The sequence below is a fragment of the Notolepis coatsorum genome (genome assembly GCF_963971535.1).
Source record: "Notolepis coatsorum genome assembly, chromosome: 13".
NCBI classification, from domain to species: domain Eukaryota; kingdom Metazoa; phylum Chordata; class Actinopteri; order Aulopiformes; family Paralepididae; genus Notolepis; species Notolepis coatsorum.
The window spans coordinates 28,588,210-28,613,231 of NC_140177.1; the positions used below are offsets into that span (position 1 = coordinate 28,588,210).

At 45.5% G+C, this 25,022-nt stretch overlaps 1 protein-coding gene across 1 annotated transcript in view; it reads left to right on the forward strand.

Moving 5' to 3' along the window:
• Positions 1-5,938: 5,938 nt before the first annotated feature.
• piezo2b (piezo-type mechanosensitive ion channel component 2b) overlaps positions 5,939-25,022 on the forward strand; it is a 233,072-nt gene continuing 213,988 nt past the window's right edge. The window contains exon 1 of the mRNA XM_084327610.1: positions 5,939-6,031. Within this exon, the coding sequence (XP_084183736.1) occupies positions 5,968-6,031 (64 nt within the window). The 5' untranslated portion in view covers positions 5,939-5,967. The remainder of the gene's footprint in view (positions 6,032-25,022) is intronic.

A 25,022-nucleotide genomic window follows, 5' to 3' on the forward strand; every position in this document is an offset into this window, starting at 1 on the left:
ATTTTAACATTCTGATACCCCCCCCCCCCCCTGTGAGACTTAGATTATATTAACCCTTTCACTACCACACTACCAAATGGTTAACCCTTTCACTGCCACACTACAGAAGGTTAACCCTTTCACTACCACACTACAGACCGTCTGTAGTGTGGTAGTGAAAGGGTTAACCTTCTGTAGTGTGGCAGTGAAAGGGTTAATAGTGAAGATTCACAACTATCCCCTACCACCAGGAATGGGAGAGAGAAGGTTGACTTATGGTTTAAAGGGGAATGACACCCATTTTAAGAATCCACGTTGTATTCCAGGCTGTGCCCCAGGGCAGCATCACTCTCTACCCCTAAAGCTTCAGGAGAAAGATAAGATAAGATATTCCTTTATTGATCCCCTTGGGGACATTCGGGCATCATAGCAGCAGCATGGGGGGGGGGGGGGGGTACAGGCATGGTAATAGTAGAAAGACATAAATACAGGCAATACAAATTATAGTACAGTAGAAGAGTAAAATAAAGTGGTGCATGCAGCGTGTACACAAGGTATTGAGCGAGCTGTCCCGGGGCACAGGAATAATAACATACTGTGTATGTTAATTTAATTAAATGAGTGGCATTCACCAATTCATCTATGATCTCACACAGATGTAGAGCTTTAAGAGGCAATGAAAGATATAGAAATAGTGACTCTTTTGGCACTCTATTTTAACATTTAACCCTTTTGGGTGTTGTGATTACAATGGCTACCGGGTAGAATTCTTAAAATAGAATTCTGAGAAAACAAAAAGAAGAAAACTGGAAACACCCCATTTTATAATGCTATTAAATTATTGAATTTATTTGCGGTTTATTTTGTCTGAGTACTCTGTTTAAAGTGAAAAGGAAATTATGAATATGTGGAAGTATAAATTGTAATGTTATTTGTGAGAGTACTCCCCCTTTGCATCACTTGGGCTGAACTGCATTATGACATCATGTAATATGTTATATCATAATGTCACTCACAAGCGAGCTACGCTGCACGAGTCCACTGTAAGATGCAAGAATTTACACTATATAGGCAAGTGAGATCACATAGTCCCCTACTACTGGGAGGAATACTGACAGAAGGAGGTCTGGGAGAGGGAAGGAGGAATACTGATAGAAGGAGATCTGGGAGAGGGAAGGAGGAATACTGACAGAAGGAGGTCTGGGAGAGGGAAGGAGGAATACTGATAGAAGGAGATCTGGGAGAGGGAAGGAGGAATACTGATAGAAGGAGGTCTGGGAGAGGGAAGGAGGAATACTGACAGAAGGAGGTCTGGGAGAGGGAAGGAGGAATACTGACAGAAGGAGATCTGGGAGAGGGAAGGAGGAATACTGACAGAAGGAGGTCTGGGAGGGCGGCTGGGTGGCGCAGCGGACATTGCGCTCGTCACCAACGTATGAGACACCGGGTTCGACTCCGGCTGTCGGCGTTGCCTCCGGCTTGGGCCGGCCGTCATACTAACTCAATTGGCAGAGTTAGCGGTGGAAGTCGATGGGTGGTAATCTGGACGAGATTAAGGAGAGAGAAGGAGGAATACTGACAGAAAGAGATTAAGGAGAGAGAAGGAGGAATACTGACAGAAAGAGATTAAGGAGAGAGAAGGGGGAATACTGACAGAAAGAGATTAAGGAGAAAGGAGGAAGAATACTGACAAAGAGATCTGGGAGAGAGAAGGATGAATACTGACAGAAGGAGATCTGGGAGAGAGGGAAGGAGGAATACTGACAGAAGGAGATGAAGGAGGAAGGTTGACAGAGAAAGTGCACTGTGCGTCTGTGTATGAGGTTGGTTAGGGGTGATAGTTGTTGTTTGTTTTGTTGTAGTCATTGTTTCTTTGCTTATTTGTTTGATTAGCTGTGTTTGTTTGATGAGTTGTGTTTGTTTGTTTAGTTGTTTTTTGTTTATTTTGTGTCTTGTCTTGTCTATGTATATAATGTAATGTATATGTATATTATTGTATTATGTATATATGTGTGTATACATATATATATATATGTGTGTGTGCGTGTGTGTATACAGTATCTGTATATATGTGTATAATAATAATAATAATAATAATAATAATAATAATAATAATAATAATAATAATAATATTGTTTTGTTCTATATATTCATATATGATTTGTCTTGTATACTGTTTTGTTTTGTATCATTATCAAATAATGGAACAAATTATAATAATAATTATACATATAAAAAGATATGACAATTTACACTAGATAGGCAAGTGAAATGTGCACATCACATAGTCCCCTACTGGTAAGCATTCATCCAGAGAGGTCAGAACCCATGGGTCACCAGCTACTGGAGTAGTTTTAGGGTTAAGTAATTAAAATGTATGGCAACTATAGATATAGATCACGTCTGAATTACCAACTGGCCCAAACACGCCTCAGTCTCCAGACCACAGAGACCACAGAGACCACAGAGACCCCAGAGACCACAGAGACCACAGAGACCACAGAGACCACAGAGACCACAGAGACCACAGAGACCACAGAGACCACAGAGACCCCAGAGACCACAGAGACCCCAGAGACCACAGAGACCACAGAGACCACAGAGACCACAGAGACCACAGAGACCACAGAGACCACAGAGACCACAGAGACCCCAGAGACCACAGAGACCACAGAGACCACAGAGACCACAGAGACCCCAGAGACCCCAGAGACCACAGAGACCACAGAGACCCCAGAGACCACAGAGACCACAGAGACCACAGAGACCACAGAGACCACAGAGACCACAGAGACCACAGAGACCACAGAGACCACAGAGACCCCAGAGAGACCACAGAGACCACAGAGACCACAGAGACCCCAGAGAGACCACAGAGACCACAGAGACCACAGAGACCACAGAGACCACAGAGACCACAGAGACCACAGAGACCACAGAGACCACAGAGACCCCAGAGACCACAGAGACCCCAGACCACAGAGACCACAGAGACCACAGAGACCACAGAGACCACAGAGACCCCAGACCACAGAGACCACAGAGACCACAGAGACCACAGAGACCACAGAGACCCCAGACCACAGAGACCACAGAGGCCCCAGAGACCACAGAGACCCCAGAGACCACAGAGACCACAGAGACCACAGAGACCACAGAGACCACAGAGACCACAGAGGCCCCAGAGACCACAGAGACCCCAGAGACCACAGAGACCACAGAGACCACAGAGACCACAGAGACCCCAGAGACCACAGAGACCACAGAGACCACAGAGACCACAGAGACCACAGAGACCACAGAGACCACAGAGACCACAGAGACCACAGAGACCACAGAGACCACAGAGACCCCAGAGACCACAGAGACCCCAGAGACCACAGAGGCCCAGACCACAGAGGCCCAGATCGCCCGAGGATTCTTGTGTAAATTACTTTCATAATTTCACTCATTTCAATTGGAATACGTGCCTATATGCAAGCATGCTTTTCATTGAAAAAAGGTTGGGTTCCTTTCCGCAAGAGCAAAATGGCCATTGCCGTGTGAATACAGTCGATTGTCAGTGGAGGGGGGGGGTCCAGACATCTTGATGCCACGTTATAATCTTGCGTTCTTTGGCTTCTGGTGTTGGGAGAGTTGTTCATCCTCACACACATCTAACTATACAGGGTCACAGAATACTTCAATACTTAAAGGAACACGCCAACATTATGGGTAATGCGCTTCTTCTCCAGAGTCGGACAAGAAGATAGATACCAATTACCTCTCTGTGCGGTCAGTAGAATTGATTGATTGATTGACATTTTTATTAACAGATTGCAGAATGGGTACAATACAGTACAGCTCAATACACACAATTGTTAAGGGGATGCAGACCAGAGAAAGACTTTCGTCCTGTTTACATCAGGGTCCCCCATTTTCAATTCATCATAACGACATACATGACATACAGATAGACAGTAGGCTACTGCTATACATTTATGACCTACCAGATTTACAAATACAGTACTGTTTGTGATACAAAAAGTGTCTAAAAAAGAGAGTATATACATTTGACGTAGAAACTGTACATTGGAGGTTGGGTAGGTGGGGTGGGGGGTAGAAATATCCGGCTGCAAGCTAGCCTAGCTTAGCACAAATTAATGGAAACTGTTCTGTTCTGATACGGACCACTAGCCTAGCTGTTGGCCAAAAACACCTCTCCCGGAATTTTAAGCTATGGCTAGTGGTCCGTATCCGCTAGGCTACCTTTCTACTGAACACACAGAGAGGAAATTGGTATCTCTTCTGGAGAAGACGGTAAGAGCATTTCCTATAATGTTGGCGTGTTCCTTTAAACTGAGTGTGATATAATACATTTTAAATATTGAGAATAAAAACAAGTTTGAGGGTATGTCTTAGACATGTAAAGACTGATAATAACCATCCTTGCTATCATTTGCTTCATATCACAATGCAGCTGGGTAAACTCTAAAGGTGGCTCGGACAGAGGCAGGCAATTGCATCAGATAAGGAAGACAAAATGCAGTCACTGGGATACATATAGCTTCTGTTTAATATTACCAAATGCACCTTTAGTTTTCCTTTTGCGTTCACATTTCATGGAATAGTATTGCGGTTCTCTAACGAGTTCCATTGATTGCTTAAGTGGAGTCGGACGTGCCGCTGTGCACGGCAGCCTACTGCCAATAGGCGTCACTGTTTCACTCAATGTGGACAGCAGACCCAACCTGGGGTGGATGTTATGTAAAATAGTTGGAGCTCCTTATTCCTGTCCTAAAGCACTGCCCGTGGACAGTGTCGTATACCTCAAACTGAAATCAAGAAATTGCTCAAACAACACTGTATGTAATGACTAATTGTAATTTTTTTTAATAAATATATAATAAAAAATAAAAATAAAAAAGAGAACGAAAACCCCCCCAGAAAAGATCGGATCTATGTCCATTTAGCAGCCAAAGGCAGAGCACAAGTCAATTCCAACGTTTACAAATTGAATAATGAGCGTACAATTATAACCTGTTAATTTCCATCAAATGATAGGTTTGTGACACATCCTGATGAATTGAAAATGGGGGACCCTGATGTAAACAAGACGAAAGTCTTTCTCTGGTCTGCATCCCCTTAACAATTGTGTGTATTGGTACCCATTCTGCAATATGTTAATAAAGTGTTCAATCAACCAATCAATCACTTAGAATCTTGGCTTGGATCCAGGGTCCCACCTCTTGCTTCCAAATATCAAAAGGGATACCGCTAACCCGTATGAAGACTTGTGAGTGGCTGGATCACATGTCAATCACTGGGTGGTCCTGTGTAGAGAGTGGACTATTGACGATTACTGTGGAGACCAGAAGTCAGAAAGTCCAATTTCACCGATGCGTCAGGGAAGCACAAGAGGACAGGAGAGAGAGAAGGTGAAATTATTCTGTTGCGTGGGTCCAGTTAATGCATAACGTTACAAAATCGTGCTTTCTGATTTGCTTGGCATTTTCCGGCAACTTTGCGAATTTCATTTTAGTCGTAAAGGTGGGCTACTACTACCCGACCTGAGAAGAACTTGTTGGCCGCTTTCTCTCATCAACGCGCCAGTGCCGCTCCGCTCCGCGCGCATCGGGAGTCAACAGCGGTGGTTGCGCGGCGTCAACAACATGCCGTGAATATGGTTAATTTGACGTTGTTTTATTTAATCACAAAGATATGCCTGTGACAATGCAAACCGGTGTCATCATAACTGGCGGACTGGGGGAAACTTGGGCAAATGTCTAACTTTTCAATGTGGAATAGCTGAACCCAAGGTGTCACAGAGAGAGGAGCCCCGTGGTCCAGATGTGGACGCATGGCGTTTGGAAGACAAGCGCACCTGTTTGATGCCAGCCGGGATTTGACCACCAAGCACGGGACTTTGGGACGCCAGAGAACCCTCTGTGAGACAGTCCCCCCTTCACGTTCACCTGGATTCAGTACAGGCGTCCGCGTCCCCGAGCGATGGCTTCTGAGGTGGTGTGTGGACTGATCTTCAGATTACTCCTTCCAGTGTGTCTTGCAGCAGGTAAATGATTGTTCCTCAGTTTTAACTTTTTACGACCGACCTATAGGCTATCATCATATATCATGTATCTGTATGTCATGTATGTCATATATGTTATGATGAATTGAAAATGGGGGACCCTGATGTAAACAAGACGAAAGTCTTTCTCTGGTCTGCATCCCCTTAACAATTGTATGTATTGAGCTGTACTGTACTACTGTACCCATTCTGCAATCTGTTAATAAACTTTTCAATCAATCAATCAATCAATCAATCAATCAATCATCACGGACCACAGTACTAAGTATTTCCACACAAAGGCTATATACATATTACCTAACCTACCTACCCATCATATTCACACTATTATACTGTGTTATTGTTGTATCGTTTTGTTACTGTGTCCTTTGCTTTTAAATATTTTTTAAGTACTCTGATCTATTTTAATTTGTATTGCTGCCCATGTTTACCTTTTTTCTTCTCTTTTTTGGTACTCTTGTTTTTATTTATTTATCTATTTTTAGTGCTGCTTATAGTTTTTAATATGTTCCCTCTGTACAGCACTTTGTTAAAGCGCTTTATAAATTAAGTTGGATTGGATTGGATTGGATAATGAATTATTTACTTACATTACACTTTTTTTGGTAGACTACTGCAGTATAGGCCTTGTCTATAACATTTTGGACTGTCTGGCGGATTAGGCTGTGAATAATGATCTGCCACTGTTGGACCTCCTGTGGTCTTCACGTCTATTTGTTTTGGATTTGTACTCGAAAGGAAAAGCGGTTCTATAAGACAGTGACACTATTGAAACATATGAGTCATTGCGGTGCGCGAGCTTCATACCAGCCTATCTCAGGTCACCACGCTGCATGGCAGACATGCATGGAAATCATATAGGATGATAGAGCGGGACACGTTTTCATATTCCATGGAAAAAAAGATATCATATACAAAATAGTTTATTGTTACTATTACTATTCTACTTCTTCTTCTCATTGTTGTATTACCCTGTGCTGCTTATACAGCCTATTGCTACACCCTGATCAGACTCTATTATGTCTTTACAGACAACTCATTTTCTATTCTATTATGTTCTGTTCTGTTCTATTCTATTCTATTATGTTCTGTTCTGTTCTATTCTATTCCAGTCTAGTATATTATACTTTACTGTAGGTATTATATTATATTCTGTTCTGTTCAGTTCAGTTCTGTTCTATTATTACTATTCTACTTCTTCTTCTTCTTCTTCTTCTTCTTCTTCTTCTTCTTCTTCTTCTTCTTCTTCTTCTTCTTCTTCTTCTTCTTCTTCTTCTTCTTCTTCTTCTTCTTCTTCTCATTGTTGTATTACCCTGTGCTGCTTATACAGCCTATTGCTACACCCTGATCAGACTCTATTATGTCTTTACAGACAACTCATTTTATATTGTATTATATTATGTTCTGTTCTGTTCTATCCTGTTCTGTTCTGTTCTGTTCTATTCTATTATGTTCTGTTCTGTTCTATCCTGTTCTGTTCTATTCCAGTCTAGTCTAGTATATTATACTATACTGTAGGTCTGCTCTATTATATTATATTCAGTTTTGTTCTGTTCTATTATGTTCTGTTCTGTTCTATTCTGTTCCAGTCTAGTCTAGTATATTCCACTATACTGGTCTGCTCTATTCTATTCTATTCTATTCTATTCTATTCTATTCTATTCTATTCTATTCTATTCTGTCCTGTCCTGTCCTGTTCTGTTAAATGATCAAACAACTACAAGGGCATACAAAATAAAATACTATAGGCAGTGTTACTGAATATAGTGTTTTATTGACACCTTTGGATAACAGATTTAGCACAGTATAGCTTCACATAAGCACGTCTGAGCTTCACATAAGCACATTAGAGATAAGCACATTAGAGCTCCACATAAGCACATTAGAGCTTCACATAAGCACATTAGAGATAAGCACATTAGAGTTACACATAAGCACATTCGAGCTCCACATAAGCACATTAGAGATAAGCACATTAGAGTTACACATAAGCACATTCGAGCTCCTGATAAGCACATTAGAGCTCCATATAAGCACATTAGAGCTTCACATAAGCAGACTAGAGTTACACATAAGCACATTAGAGCTTCACATAAGCACATTAGAGCTCCACATAAAGCACATTCGAGCTTCACATAAGCACATTAGAGCTCCACATAAAGCACATCTGAGCTCCACATAGAGCTGTCAGGTACAGTACACACTGCAGTGCCGCTCTTGCTACGTTTCAGGGAGCCATACTTGGACAGAAGTCCGAGTGACAGTGTGAAGAGGTGAGGTGTTGGCGGCGACACACAGCTCCACAGCAGCCGGTGTTGACTCAGGGTCACCCCGTGTGTAAAGCGGTGCTACTGTGGTTCGCCACAATTGAAAAAGGATTAACATAAGAGACCACTAATGATGAGGTTTTACTGTGTGGTGTCTGCGACCGGGTACGAGACGAGAGGGGGGGGGGGGGGGGGGGGGCAGGGGGGGCTTTTAAAGCTTTAACAGCACGCTGTGTGCTTGCTTGCTATAGATAAGCCCCACTCAACATGACCATAATGCATCACTCGACTGGCCGGACTCCCCCTTTATTTCCAAAAAGCAATTGTGAAGCCAAGCATTGTCTCCATTAATTGGTGGAAAGTCGTTTTAACAGTATGAATTAATAATGCGGCTGTGAGGGGGTGGGAGAAGCCTAGCCTTCCCGTTATCGTAAACATACCTTTAATATTTGATGTTTTTTCAAAGTGCAAATGAACACAAGTCGTTCACTGGGAAGTGGGAACTGTGTACAGTAGCTGCAGGGAGGACAGCAGGACGGAGGAGAAACAGTTGAGACGTTTCCCGAAGGTCATGGGATGGTCAGAGGATGTTTGTGGAAAGTTCTAAGTCCTGCTACGTGTACCTGGCTCATATATACCGTCTACATCTATATACTATATATCTATGTGGGACTTTGATTTCATATTGGAAATTACAATACTCCCTTTGTTGTCTAAATGGAAATGTCGGTCGAAAAGGACAGGTTCAATTCGACATCACACTTACAGCCATTACCGTGCGATGTGATGAACTTACAGTAAGATAAGATAGATAAGATATTCCTTTATCGATCCCAAATTCAGGCGTCATAGCAGCATGGGGGAGGGGGGAGGGCAAGTACAGGTATGGGCAGGGTAATAGTAGAAAGACATGAATATAGACAATAACATTAGATCTGAATATAAAAATATGAGAAAAAAATAAACCGTGTAAACAATATAATTAACTCTGAATATGAAAATATGAGAAAACAGACAAGGGTCTGTATTTATCGGTTATATTATGCTACAATGAACTTCAGTTGGATTAGCATATAATGTCCAGTATATATTATCGATATTAAAACAAAAAGTCCTTCAGAATGTGTGATGTGTATTTTCCCCCATATTGTCCCGCCCTACGCTGACATCATACCCGCCTCCACAAATATTTTGTCACCAGCATCAGCATCTCCACACCAAGGATCAATTCTCCATATCAGTGTCATGACATCAGGTTTTCCACAAAATATATACTTGTATTTTTCTTCTTCTAAAGTGGGTATTGTTAACTCAGTGGACCTTCTAACACAGACACTATGAGACGACATCAGTGTTTCCTCTTCTCTTGACTTGTGTTGCCAGAGGTGATTCTTAGGAGAACATGTTTAGCTTTGATTCCATGTCTGTCCTTATTCTAAGCTCCGTTTTGGTTCTACTGCAGGTTGACTGTATTAGATTTGATTAAGATTTATTGTCATTATAAAGTACAGCACAACGGAAGGAAGTTTGGCATCCAACCAGAGTGCAAATGTAACAGTAAAGTGTACATGTGATTAAACTGGGTATAAAGTATATAGATTAGTACTACTGAGTATAGTGCTAATCAGAAGTATGTACAGTGTTGTAGTATTCATATGTACAGTGATATAGGCATAAATACACTGGTGGTAGTCATACTAGCCAGCAGCGTAACTAGTAAGAGTAGGTAAGGGATATGTACAGATATAGATATAGTAGGCCTATCTACAGATATGTAAAAAGGATTATATGTAGGTATATACAGACAGATGTGGATGGATATATATACAGTAAGAAAAAATATGAATATATACGGTGTATACAGCATTATTGTACATGCTATCATACAGAGTTATATGTGTTATATGCACGCATATAAGTAAGTATATAGAAGGTATTTGTGTAGATGGCAGGTATCTAGTATATTGGATATTTAATATTCAGATCTTTAATGATGAAAGCACACATCATACATATTTGGCTTTGTTTGTGCTAAATTAGGATTCATATTAGTTTTTCTTCTTCTAATGTCATGTTTCTCTATGATTACAACGTTCCTCTGTCGTAGCTCCTCTAGTGAATGAGTACAGACTACAGAGGCAACGCTACAGTAAATGTATAGCTAGATGTTATTTGACTCCAAACATTGGTGTATGTGTGTGTGACTCTGTGTGTGTCTGTGTGTCTGTGTGTGTGTGTGTGTGTGTCTGTCTGTGTGCGCACGTCACTCCCAATATTTGCCATTCTCTCTGTCTTTCTTATGTACAGAAGCGTGTTTAACTGAAAGAGTTGTCTGGTGACGTTGCATCTTCTCTGTTTCCTGTTGCCTATCTGACAGCACCTCTATTCAAAAGCACAGGCCTGTTGGGTACACATGTGTACTCAGTCCCCTCACCACACACACACACACACGTACGCACACGCACACACACACACACACACACACACACACACACACACACACACACAGCTACAATTCATAAATAGGCCTCTGTTTATGAGTTCATGCCCAGAGTCTCGGCGGGTATGAGTCTACCGTCTGAGCATCCGTCCAGGGTTCGTAAAGGTGGTCTTTTACCTGATGTCAGACACCCAGTGTGGAGGTGGGAGCAGGGAGGGGAGGGGCTCATGTCAGACACCCAGTGTGGAGGTGGGAGCAGGGAGGGGAGGGGCTCATGTCAGACACCCAGTGTGGAGGTGGGAGCAGGGAGGGGAGGGGCTCATGTCAGACACCCAGTGTGGAGGTGGGAGCAGGGAGGGGAGGGGCTCAGTGTGGAGGTGGGAGCAGGGAGGGGAGGGGCTCAGTGTGGGAGTGGGAGCAGGGAGGGGAGGGGCTCAGTGTGGAGGTGGGAGCAGGGAGGGGAGGGGCTCAGTGTGGGAGTGGGAGCAGGGAGTGTGGGAGTGGGAGCAGGGAGGGGAGGGGCTCAGTGTGGGAGTGGGAGCAGGGAGGGGAGGGGCTCAGTGTGGGAGTGGGAGCAGGGAGGGGAGGGGCTCAGTGTGGGAGTGGGAGCAGGGAGGGGAGGGGCTCAGTGTGGGAGTGGGAGCAGGGAGGGGAGGGGCTCAGTGTGGGAGTGGGAGCAGGGAGGGGAGGGGCTCAGTGTGGGAGTGGGAGCAGGGAGGGGAGGGGTTGGAGCTGGTCAGGCTACAGTAGGTTTTCCAACAGATTAAGCCACAGCGAGGCAGACAAGAGGTGCCAACGGATGTGCAGATGCTGGTCTCTCTGTAGGACGTGCAGATGCTGGTCTCTCTGTAGGACGTGCAGATGCTGGTCTCTCTGTAGGACGTGCAGATGCTGGTCTCTCTGTAGGACGTGCAGATGCTGGTCTCTCTGTAGGACGCATCGCAGGGCCGCTGGGAAGGCTTGGCCTCCAGTGTCTTATTTCACATCTGTTTATATAACCCAGTGCTAGTCCTTTATAAAAAAATAACACTCTTATTTACATACCATTGTATATTCACTCCCAAGAAAGGGATTTTTTTTTTTATCGAAATAGTCAAATCGCTTTGAGGTGCTGTGCATTTTATTGTTTTGGTTAGAGGAGCCCTAAATTCTTCCGTTATCTCTCCCGTGCCTGGTTCTGGCCAAGCCGCCTTATCTGCGGTCATGACATTTATGTTGTTGGAACGAGCCTTACATCATTCGGTTGGACCTCTTTTTAATACCAGCTCCAAGGCCAGATCTTCGCTCTCTTTCAAACCGAGGGGGGGGGGGGGGGGGGGGGGGGGGGTCGTGCTCCGCGACGACACTAGCCTCGGCCGAGAGAGACAAAGGCTTTATTCACGGGCAAGAAAAAGGGGGATTTTTACAGTAATCGGACGTCTCAAAACAAAGGGAGTTTATTTTCATTTCCTTGTGTAAAAAAGGAATCCTAAGATGGTGAGTCATGGAGGGAGAGAGATAGTCAGCCAGGCTGGTCTGAGGCGTCTGGGTGTCTGGAGATGGCCAGCCAGGCTGGCTGAGGCGTCTGGGTGTCGGGAGATGGTCAGCCAGGCTGGCTGAGGCGTCTGGGTGTCGGGAGATGGTCAGCCAGGCTGGTCTGAGGCGTCTGGGTGTCGGTAGATGGTCAGCCAGCCTGGCTGAGGCGTCTGGGTGTCGGGAGATGGTCAGGATTTCAAACCTTTAATTCAACTCGTGAGACTCGAGAGTTTACCCTCGTTTACAGTGACGACGAGCTTACGAAACGAGACAGTTTGTCAGAGATTTCATGCATATAGGATAAATGATCAAATAAATCAGCTAAGAGTCAACACACGGCAGTCGGAGATCAAAAGAAGGAAGAACCTTCCTTAGAAGGATAGAATATTCCCCCGCAAGCAACATGTCCACTTTTCAGGTCGTCGAAGTAGTTCGTAGAGTTGAAATGATTCGATTACGTAACGTTAGGCCTGTCCCGGACTAAGGTTTATTTTTTTTTATCTACTTTTTCTCCCCATTTTCTATTTTTCTCCCATCCCAATTTCGTATAAGCCAATTCTACCCTCCCCTGTCTCGAACGTTGTTAGACCATGCCTCCCACTGGTCGGCTGCAATGTGGACGAAGCCTTGCATCACGTGTCCCCTCCGGTACACGAGGAGGCAGCTGTTGCATCTTTTCACCTGCACAGCGCGATCTCTCAGCGGCGAGGAGTAACGCGTGGGAGGCTCACGCTGCCCCCGTTGCTTCCTGATTCTGCTGTACAGGCGCACCAACCGACCTGTAGGAGTCGCTGTCCACAACGTCCGATCCCCACCCACTGGCTTTCCCACCCCCTAATACTTCCAATTGTATTAGTATGAACGACCAGCCAAGCCGGAAGCAATGCCGAGAGCTGGGCTCAAACCCAGCATATCCTGCGTTAGTGGCGAGCGCCTTGCCCACTGCGCCACTTAGCCGCCCATGGACTAAGGATTTGTATAGTCGACTTTGATTGGCCAAAATTAGCCGATAGTCGACTACCCCCCGAATGCAAAAAAAAGTATCCATTAAAAAAAAAAGTATCATTCCATTTGGGCTGTGGGGGGTGATTAATGTCTGGAGTTGACTGAAGGCTTCTTGTCCTCTGCAAAAGCATGCAGTTGGTCCACTGATGGATACATCTTGATATTTGTCTAGTCTAGTGTGTTCATTAGATGGGTGAAATCCTCTTTCAGTGCCTCTGTGCCTGTTATCTTAGGCAGTTAGCCTTGCTGGTATGCGTGCCATTAGCATTAGCCACGCTTCTAGGCCTCTTTGCTTTTGGAAAGAATGATAAAAAAATGTATATAAAAAAAAGAAAAAACCTTTTATTTTATTTTTTTGCATTCGACTAAGAGGTTGGCAGTCGACTACGGCTCCTTTCGATCGATTAGTCGACTATTCGACTAGTCCAGGTCAGCCCTACGTAACGTTATATACATTTGTCCCGTTTCTGTGTACATCTCCTCTGTTTGTTAGCCTTTGTTTGCCCTCCGCGTGGGTCCGTGTTAGGATGGAGCCTCCGCTCTTGAGAGGCCTCGCTGAGGCCTTGTCTTCCAGCGAAAAGGAAACAGGGGAGCCAAGTCAAATGTCAAATGAATAGGTCTATTGACTCTGCAAAGATAAATAAAAGCAGCGTTTTCAGCAGTTATGTGTAATTTTTTCAGTAGTTGACGACTCTACTACGTGTCTCTCTCTCTCTCTCTCTCTCTCTCTCTCTCTCTCTCTCTCTCTCTCTCTCTCTCTCTCTCTCGCCGACGTAGACAGGAACCCAAACTGCCGAGCAGGTTGTAAACTTCCTGCTTGTTGATATAACCCACAACGAGAAAATGTAGTGAGAGGTCAGACGGAGTGTCCGAGCGAGTTTCTATGCACTCACTGTGTACTGACTCACTGTGTACTACCTCACTGTGTACTACCTCACTGTGTACTACCTCACGGTGTACTGACTCACTGTGTACTACCTCACTGTGTACTGACTCACTGTGTACTACCTCACTGTGTACTACCTCACTGTGTACTGACTCACTGTGTACTACCTCACTGTGTACTGACTCACTGTGTACTACCTCACTGTGTACTACCTCACTGTGTACTACCTCACTGTGTACTGACTCACTGTGTACTGACTCACTGTGTACTGACTCACTGTGTACTACCTCACTGTGTACTGACTCACTGTGTACTGACTCACTGTGTACTACCTCACTGTGTACTGACTCACTGTGTACTGACTCACTGTGTACTGACTCACTGTGTACTGACTCACTGTGTACTACCTCACTGTGTACTGACTCACTGTGTACTACCTCACTGTGTACTACCTCACTATGTACTACCTCACTGTGTACTACCTCACTGTGTACTGACTCACTGTGTACTGACTCACTGTGTACTACCTCACTGTGTACTACCTCACTGTGTACTACCTCACTGTGTACTGACTCACTGTGTACTACCTCACTGTGTACTACCTCACTGTGTACTACCTCACTGTGTACTGACTCACTGTGTACTACCTCACTGTGTACTGACTCACTGTGTACTGACTCACTGTGTACAACTCACTGTGTACTACCTCACTGTGTACTACCTCACTGTGTACTACCTCACTGTGTACTACCTCACTGTGTACTACCTCACTGTGTACTGACTCACTGTGTACTACCTCACTGTGTACTACCTCACTGTGTACTGACTCACTGTGTACTACCTCACTGTGTACTGACTCACTGTGTACTACCTCACTGTGTACTACCTCACTGTGTACTACCTCACTGTGTACTACCTCACTGTGTACTACCTCACTGTGTACTGACTCACTGTGTACTACCTCACTGTGTACTGACTCACTGTGTACTACCTCACTGTGTACTACCTCACTGTGTACTACCTCACTGTGTACTACCTCACTGTGTACTGACTCACTGTGTACTACCTCACTGTGTACTACCTCACTGTGTACTACCTCACTGTGTACTGACTCACTGTGTACTACCTCACTGTGTACTACCTCACTGTGTACTGACTCACTGTGTACAACTCACTGTGTACTACCTCACTGTGTACTACCTCACTGTGTACTACCTCACTGTGTACTGACTCACTGTGTACTGACTCACTGTGTACTGACTCACTGTGTACTACCTCACTGTGTACTACCTCACTCTGTACTACCTCACTGTGTACTACCTCACTGTGTACTACCTCACTGTGTACTACCTCACTGTGTACTACCTCACTGTGTACTACCTCACTCTGTACTACCTCACTGTGTACTACCTCACTGTGTACTACCTCACTGTGTACTGACTCACTGTGTACTGACTCACTGTGTACTGACTCACTGTGTACTGACTCACTGTGTACTGACTCACTGTGTACTGACTCACTGTGTACTGACTCACTGTGTACTACCTCACTGTGTACTACCTCACCTCAAAGAAATGTAGAGTGTTAGGATTTACGACACAGATTACTGTATGTTATTCAGGTTGGAGTTAGGGTTAGGGTCTGTAGTAGGGCTGCAACGATTAGTCGACGTCGATTATAAAAAATCGTCGACGAGGAATTGTTGCGTCGATTAGTCATTAAAAAAATAAAAAATATTATATATATATATATATATATAATTTTTTTTGTACTACCTATCTTTGTGAAAGTGGCTTCTCAGCTCTGGTCCAGCCAGCTGAAGACTTCTTAGCTTAACATAACAGGCCGACAGTAAGTTTGGGGGAACTAATGGGATAACTGGGGATGTTGTTTGGTCCTGACAAGAGTCTCAAAGCAACTCTGAGGTCATGCTCAATGTCCAATCTGTTCCTCTGCTCTGTCTTCAGCTGGACCAGAGCTGAGAAGTCACTTTCACAAAGATACTGTAGGTAGTAAAAAAAAATAAAAAAAAAAATTATATAATTTTTTTTCGATTAGTCGACTAATCGAAAAAATAATCGACAGATTAGTCGACTACCAAAATAGTCATTAGTTGCAGCCCTAGTCTGTAGCATCGGCATTGTCGATACCTGGAGCTCACATTTGAACCATTCCCTCCTGCACCCACACCCCTTACCCTAAACTGGGTTTGTATCCTATTCCCTACCCCTACACCCCTTACCATAAACCAGGTTTGTATCATATTCCCTACCCCTACACCCCTTACCCTAGGGCATAAAAGAAAATATTGTTTGGTTCCTGTTGGTTGTCAGTTAAGGCCATGGGTAGGTAGGGAATTTATTTAATTTTTTCCCACGGCGACTATGGATAGGGAATTTCTTTATTTAATTAAAATGTTCACGACAACATGGATGCATGTACTCTGCCAGCATGTTTAATATCCATAATACAAAAGGTTTGAGATTTGTATGAAACTTTATTGTAAAAAAAAAAAAAAGTTTTTAACTCGTAAAATAAATTGGGTCGCACCTAAATCGGGAGGGTCGGTCGGCAACCGGAACCAAACAATTTTTTCTTTTAGGCCTAAACCGGGTTTGATATGACAACCTTTTTATTTGCCCCCCATGAACAGCATAGGTGTTTGGCAATGGGATTGGGTTTCTTCATTGAGCGCTTTATTATAAATACGTACCGGTAGTAGTTTATGAAGAGCAGGTTATGATGGATGAGTGTATGTTGGTAATGATGTTGCGTCACCAGGTCAGATGAACCGGTCATGGCCTCACAGGGACGATGCTAGCTCTCTCTGTTCATGAAACAGTAACCATTTACATTGTTGTTAGTGAGCTGGCACTTAAACAAGTAATTGCTCTCATCAGTTTGCTAAGATCAAATTCTTTGAAACGTGTCCAGGGGTGGATGCCACAGGGAGAGGAGGTGAGGTGAAGTCATATAATATAATTAAAATGTTGATGTGTAGCCAAATATAGTTCAGTCAGGAACATTCGTCATAATAATTGTATTTATAGTAACAAATGGTTAGTCGTATTTTGTAGGCTCTTCTCTCGAGATGCTCTCAGTGCAAATCCATGCAAGACGGATTTGGTCAAGAGCGCAAATAAGAACCCCCCCCCCCCTGCCCATGTGGACAAACTGAGCAGAGCCTTAGCGACCACATTCTCTTGGTACTGACACTTGAGACATGAAGCCAGCATGACATGTAGAGGATATATCTAGATGATAAAATAGATGATGTGATGTTGAGACATGATGAAGCCAGCATGACATGTAGAGAACATATCTAGATGATAAAATAGATTATGTGTGATGTTGAGACATGATGAAGCCAGCATGACATGTAGAGAACATATCTAGATGATAAAATAGATGATGTGTGATGTTGAGACATGATGAAGCCAGCATGACATGTAGAGGATATATCTAGATGATAAAATAGATGATGTGATGTTGAGACATGATGAAGCCAGCATGACATGTAGAGAACATATCTAGATGATAGATTGATAGATTGCAGGTAGACAGGGATGGCGCGACCCCGGTCAGTCGCCTTTGGTTTAGCTCCGCGACGATTGTGCAAATTTTTAGCTATTATGTTTGTTTTTTCTACTTTTTTTATTAAAACATCACTGGCGGGTATGTCATACGACCGCCAGACACTTATGGACCTAAACTCCGGACTCAAAGAGGAGTTGGGAGACACTTTATGCCCAGAATGGCTAACAGAAATCAAGCGGGAGAACGGCAACAAAGGAAACGGCAGAAAGAGGCATAGAGGAAGACGAGGAGGTATCAGACTTAGATTAAAAAGATCTGCTTACCGTCCAGCAATTCCATCCATCTTTCTAGTGAATGCACGTTCGTTGGAGGGAAGGATGGACGACTTGAGAGCGAGGGTCCGATTTCAACGGGAGATGAGAGACGTTAACATCATGTGTTTCACGGAGACATGGCTCAAGCCAGCGACGCCGGACAACAGCGTCTCTCCATCGGACAATTTCACCGTCCTGAGAGCAGATCGCACGGCAGCCTCTGGGAAGAGCATCGGAGGTGGGGTCTGCATCCTCACGAACAATCTCTGGGTTAATCCCAAAGAAGTACATGTCCTCTCAAGTTCATGCTCCCCAGATATGGAACATCTCCAAATCCTGTGCCGCCCGTATCACCTACCCCGTGAGTTTACCGCGGTCATTATGTCCGTCGTATATATCCACCCACAGGCAAATACTGGCAAAGCGCTGGTGGAATTACACGACCACCTCAACAAACAACAGATCAAGCATCCGGAAGCCGCGATGATAGTGACGGGTGACTTCAACCAGGCAAATCTGAAAAAGGTGATGCCGTCCTTTTTTCAGCACATCGCCTGCTCCACAAGAGGGGGAAACACACTCGACCACTGTTACACCCCGTTCAGAGCCGGCTACAAGGCTGTAGCGGCTCCGCCACTGATGGGTGCTGCAAGCGCGATCGATCACGACTCCATTTTTTTAATTCCTGCATACAAACAAAGATCGCGTGACGTCGTCGTGTCACGTGAGACAAAAAAGTGGTCTGACGAATCAGAGGCCACGCTCCGTGATGCGTTCGAGAACACAGACTGGGACATGTTTAAAGGAAGCGCCAGTGACGTCAGCGAGTACGCTGATACCGTTGTGAGTTATATAACAACAGTAGCAGACGGTATTGTCCCCACAAAGAAGGCGCGGGTTTTCCCAAACCAGAAACCTTGGGTGGACAGCACTATAAGAGCAGCCCTGAACTCACGCACCACGGCTTATAACCTGGGCAGAGAGTCAGGAAATATGGAAGAGTACAAGGCTTCAGTCTACACCCTGCGCAAGGCTGTTAAACTTGCTAAGAGGACATATGCTGAGAAACTGGAGACACAAATGGCACAAAACGACACAAGAGGCTTGTGGAGGGGACTGAAGACAATAACTGACTACAAAGTCAGCGCCCCCTCAATGGGGAGCGACGACGCCTCTCTCGCGGACAAACTCAACTCCTTCTACGCTCGGTTCGGTGTAGACAGTGTCGCCGCTAGCCCTCTGGCTAGTGACGTCACTGGCGCACCGGCTGTTGTGGAGGGGGGGGGGGCAACCGTGGGGGGGCGGGGGCGCTCTCTCGTTGTCGGAACACAGTGTGAGAAGAGCATTTATGCAGGTGAACACCAGGAAGGCTGCTGGCCCAGATGGTATAACAGGACGCATACTTAAGTCCTGTGCAAACCAGCTTGCCCCGGTGTTCACCGCCATATTTAATCAATCCCTGGCGGAGTCAGTAGTCCCTGCCTGCTTCAAGATGTCTACCATCATCCCTGTACCGAAGAAACCCTCCTCAACATGTCCAAATGACTACAGACCGGTGGCACTCACCTCTGTGGTCATGAAATGTTTCGAGAGGCTGGTCAAGGACCACATTTGTGCCTCCCTCCCCAGTGATATGGACCCTATGCAATTTGCATACAGGACAAACAGGTCCACTGACGACGCGGTCTCCCAGGTACTGCACAGCACTCTCTCCCACCTTGACCGTCAGAAGGGGGGCTATGTGAGACTGTTGTTCATTGACTACAGCTCAGCGTTCAACACCATAGTCCCCACCAGACTGGTGGACAAGCTGATCGAGCTAGGTCTGAGCTCCACCCTGAGCGCCTGGGTACTGGACTTTCTGAGTGAGAGACCCCAGGCGGTCAGGGTGGGGGGTCAGACCTCCAACACCATCACCCTGAGCATCGGGTCCCCCCAGGGCTGTGTTCTAAGCCCCCTGCTGTACTCACTCTACACACACGATTGTGTGGCCAAGTTCAGCTCCAACTCCATAGTGAAGTTCGCAGACGACACAGTGGTGGTGGGGCTGATCTCGGACAACGACGAGAAGGCCTACCGAGAGGAGGTTGAGGTACTGGAACGTTGGTGCCAGGACAACAGCCTGCTCCTGAACATTGGTAAAACCAAGGAGCTGATCGTGGATTATAGGAGAGGACAGCAGGAGACACACACACCACTGATGATTAACGGGGCTACCGTGGACAGGGTGAGCAGCTTCAAGTACCTGGGGGTCCACATCTCAGAGGATCTGACATGGTCAACACACATAGACACAGTAGTAAAGAAAGCGAAGCAGCGCCTCTACCACCTGAGACAGTTAAGGAAGTTCAGAGTATCGGGGAAGATACTCCAGTCCTTCTACTCAGGAGCTGTAGAGAGCATCTTGACCGGAAACATCACTGCCTGGTATGGAAACAGCACGGCACAGGACAAGAAGGCCCTACAGAGAGTGGTGCGCTCAGCCGAGCGTACCACGGGTATTGCGCTACCTCCCCTGCAGGCTCTATACAACAAGAGGTGCAAATCCAGAGCCTGCAGGATAATGAAAGACCCCCACCACCCCAATAACAGCCTGTTCCAGCTGCTGAGGTCAGGCAGACGCCTGCGAACCCCAGCTACTAGGACGGAGAGGCTTAGGCTAAGCTTCTTCCCCCAGGCCATCAGAGCCTTGAACAATGAACATTGAGAGACACAGAAACTGAACTATCCACACACAAGCACACACAAGCACACACACGACACGCACGCTGAGCACGCTCACACACTAGCAGCCACTTTAACACTCATGCCGCACACACGCACACTTATGGCCAGAGGAAAGGCCACTTTAAATTAGTAAAACAACAGGAACAGTGTATTGCACTACTAAAGCTACCTAGCATGTCCTATATGCTCTGTAAATACTATGTACAGATACCGAGATGGCACACCATGTTACCTGTTTATTGCACTGTTGGTTTTATTGGATTCTATTATATGTTGTACCACTGTATTTTTATTGGATTCTATTATATGTTGTACCACTGTATTGCACATCGTCGCGGGCAAGACCAGCCGCATTTCATTGTATACCTGTATGCCGTGACAATTAAAACTCTTGACTTGACTTGACTTGACTTGACACTGGGAGGGAGTTTTTACGTTCAGAATGACTGGCGCACGTGACGTCCGTGTCCTGCATGAACTAAATGCGAAAGCTACATATAATATGAACAAACGGGTAAAGTGAAAAACAGCACTGGCAAGAAAATACATTTTGTAAAGTTGGACTGAAATGGAAGCAGGGAAAATGCAGTTAAAAGGCTGTCAATAATCTTGTTGTAATGGATGTTTGCCACGTTTTTATACGTAGAATAGTGTTGATGTTGAAGCTGTGGGAAAACGCAGAACTACAGGAACGTCTGCTTGCCTTTGCCATCAATGTAATATTAGGCAGCGTCATTTGATTTTAGTCAGTCATGGGTCTTCCCTTCTGCACATTAATGTCTGTGATCAGAGTGAAATCTTTAACTCTTCAGAATCAGATATTCTTTTCTTTTTTAAATGTATACATTCAAGAAAAACGTGAGATGCTTGTTTTTCCCGGCTCCTCAACCGTAGTACATTTGTAGAAAACAATACACAACGATCTATATAAACTATACAATGCAAAAAAGGTAAAAAAAAAAAAAAAGTAGCAGCAGGTTGTGCGTGTAATAAGACGGAAACGGAAATGCAATAAAATAACCACCAAAAAATGTATTGGCATATTATATATATATAAAGGGTATGTTAGTAACACTAGTGATAATGACTTGCATAATATAGGTCTAAACATATCTTGACTTTTAAGTCCACGGCCAAGACCAGTGCTAAGCTATGATTTTTCATATTAATTGTTATGGCTCTGTTTAATATTTGGCAGTCGGCAGCCAAAAGTAATGTCCCTGTTTTTGTGACTCAGAAGTTCACCATGTCACCATGTGTTAGAAGGACCTCTGGTGTGGAAGTAAGAGCAGGTGCTTCACTAACTCTAAGACCAAAATAAAAACCTAGAGAACTAGATAACACAAAAAAACACAAACACGTACAGCCTGTAACAGATTTAGAAATTAGTGAAGTTACGTTTTTAGGATCTTCTTAAACTTAGCGACTGAAAGGTTCAATCTAGGAACCGCTCAGAGGACCTGAGAGAGACACACACACACACACACACACACACACACACACACACACACACACACACACACACACACACACACACACACACGTTTATTTACATTTTACATTTACATTTAGTCATTTAGCTGACGCTTTTATCCAAAGCGACTTACAAGTTCTGTACGACAAGACAGCAAGAAGGGTACAACTCTATCAGATGAGTAACAATGTTCATCAAAGTGTTGCGTGTTACAGTGTAGGTTAGTTTATTAGGACAAGTGCATGACAGTAAGGTTAGTCAGGGTTAGATCTTTTTTTTTTTTTTTTATTTATTATTAATCATTTCAGATAATGGTTGAAGAAGTGAGTCTTTAGTCGACGGCGAAAGATTGGACGGGATTCGGCTGTCCTAACTGGGATGGGTAGTTCATTCCACCATTGTGGGGCAAGGACTGAGAATAGGCGGCTTCTCTTTGATGACCCTCCGGGAGCTTGGATAGGAGTAGGTCTGAGGCGGCCAGAAGATGCAGAGCGTAGGGGTCTTGAGGGTGTGTAGTTAGAGACCATTGACCGGAGGTAGGCGGGAGCGGTTCCCTTTGCTGCACGGTATGCTAGGTCGAGGGCCTTGAAGCGGATACGTGCAGCAATGGGGAGCCAGTGTAGGTCCCTAAGAACTGGGGTGACATGGGCCGACTTCGGTAGGTTTGAGATCAGGCGGGCCGCTGCGTTTTGAATGAGTTGAAGAGGCTTGGTGGCAGTGGCCGGGAGGCCAGCTAGCAGTGCGTTGCAGTAGTCGAGGCGGGAGATGACTGTTGATTGGACGAGGAGTTGGGTGGCTTCTTTTGTCAGGAAGGGGCGTATCCTTCTGACGTTGCTCAGGAGGAATCTGCAGGTTCTGGTTGTCGCTGCGATGTGAGCAGAGAAGTTCAACTGGTCGTCGAGGACAACACCAAGGTTCTCGGCGGTCGGGGACGCGGTCACAGCTGCATTCTCGACTGTGATGGAGAGGTCGGTCAGGGGGGAGGATTTGGCCGGCAGGTGGAGCAATTCTGTTTTGCTTAGGTTCAGTTTGAGGTGGTTGGTCGTCATCCAAGCGGAGATGTCGGACAGACAGGCCGAGATCCGCTCAGAGACGTGGATATCTGAGGGAGGGAAGGAGAGGAAGAGTTGAGTATCATCGGCATAACAATGATATGAGAAGCCATGAGACATGATAATGTTACCCAGTGATTTAGTGTAGAGGGAGAAGAGAAGGGGTCCTAGGACCGAGCCCTGGGGGACACCCGTCCGGAGGGGGCGGGTGGCCGACAGAGTCCCTCTCCATGACACTTGGTAGGAGCGGTCATTGAGGTATGATGTCAGCCATGTCAGCGCAGATCCAGCCACTCCCATTCCTGCGAGGGCCGCAAGGAGGATCTGATGGTTGACTGTGTCGAAGGCTGCAGATAGATCTAGGAGAATCAGGACAGAGGAGAGACCTTTCGCTTTTGCTAAGTGAAGTGCCTCTGTGACCGCAATGAGGGCCGTTTCTGTGGAGTGGCCAGTCCGGAAGCCAGACTGATTGGGGTCTAGGAGGTCATTCTGTAAGAGATAAGCAGTAAGTTGGTTGGATACAGCACGTTCAAGTGTTTTAGAAAGAAAGGAGAGAAGAGAGACAGGACGATAGTTGGCTATGACGGTGGGGTTCAGGGTTGGTTTTTTTATGAGGGGCGTGACTCTGGCTTGTTTTAGGGAGGTGGGGACCACCCCCGAGTTGAGTGAGGAGTTGATGGTTGCAGTTAGGAATGGGAGGATGTCCGGTGCTATGGTCTGGAGGAGTGGGGAGGGTAGCTGGTCCAGCTGGCATGTAGTCGGACGGTTCGACGTTACCAGTGTCAGGGTCTCGGCTTCTGTAATGGGGGAGAAAGATGACAGAGTGAAGGATGAGGTTCTCGATTCAGCGTTTGGAATGGGTGGGGGTTGGGAGAAGGCGCTGCGGATGTTCTCCACTTTTTCCTCAAAGAAGATCGCAAAGTCTTCGGCAGAAAAAGATGAGGGAGGAGGGGGTGGGGGGGGGGAGTGAGGAGGGAGGACATGGTAGCATGCAGTTTGCGTAGATTCTTGGCAGAGGCCTCGATCCTATGGTGAAAGAAAGAAGCTTTGGCATTAGTAATGGTTTTGGAGAATGTTAACAAGAGGTTGTGATATGTGTCGATGTCAGCAGTGAGGCGTGACTTTCTATACTTCCTCTCAGCCGCTCTCAGGACCTGTCTTTGTTCTCTCACTGCATCCGTCAGCCATGGACTGGGTGGGGAACGGCGGGCAGGTTTCTCAACGAGGGGACAGAGCTTGTCAAAGGAGGTTGCAAGGGCTGAGAGGAGGGTGGAGGTTGCCATCTCTGTGGGGAGAGCAGAGAAGGTGTCACTCAAAGGTAGAGCGGATATTATGTCAGAGGAGAGGGTGGAGGGGGATAGGGAGGCCAGGTTACGTCTGAGTGAGACGGTTTGAGTTGGGGTGAAGACCTTTCGGTTAAGCATGAGAGTTAGTGAGAAGGATATGAAGGAATGGTCAGATACATGTAGGGGAGTTACCGTGGTGTTAATGATGCTGGAGTTACGGGAAAATATGAGATCCAAGGAGTTGCCTGCTTTGTGGGTGGGAGGCATGGCAGTGGGAGTCAGGTCAAATTGTTGTAGGAGGGAGACCACTGGGACCGACTGAGATGAGTCAGGCAGGTTGAAGTCGCCCAATAGAAGGAGCGGGGTACCATCTTCCGGTAAGGAGCTTAGAAGCATGTCCAGCTCATCTATGAAGTGATCGAGGGGACCTGGAGGGCGATAGAGTGTAACAATGGTGAGATTGAAAGGAT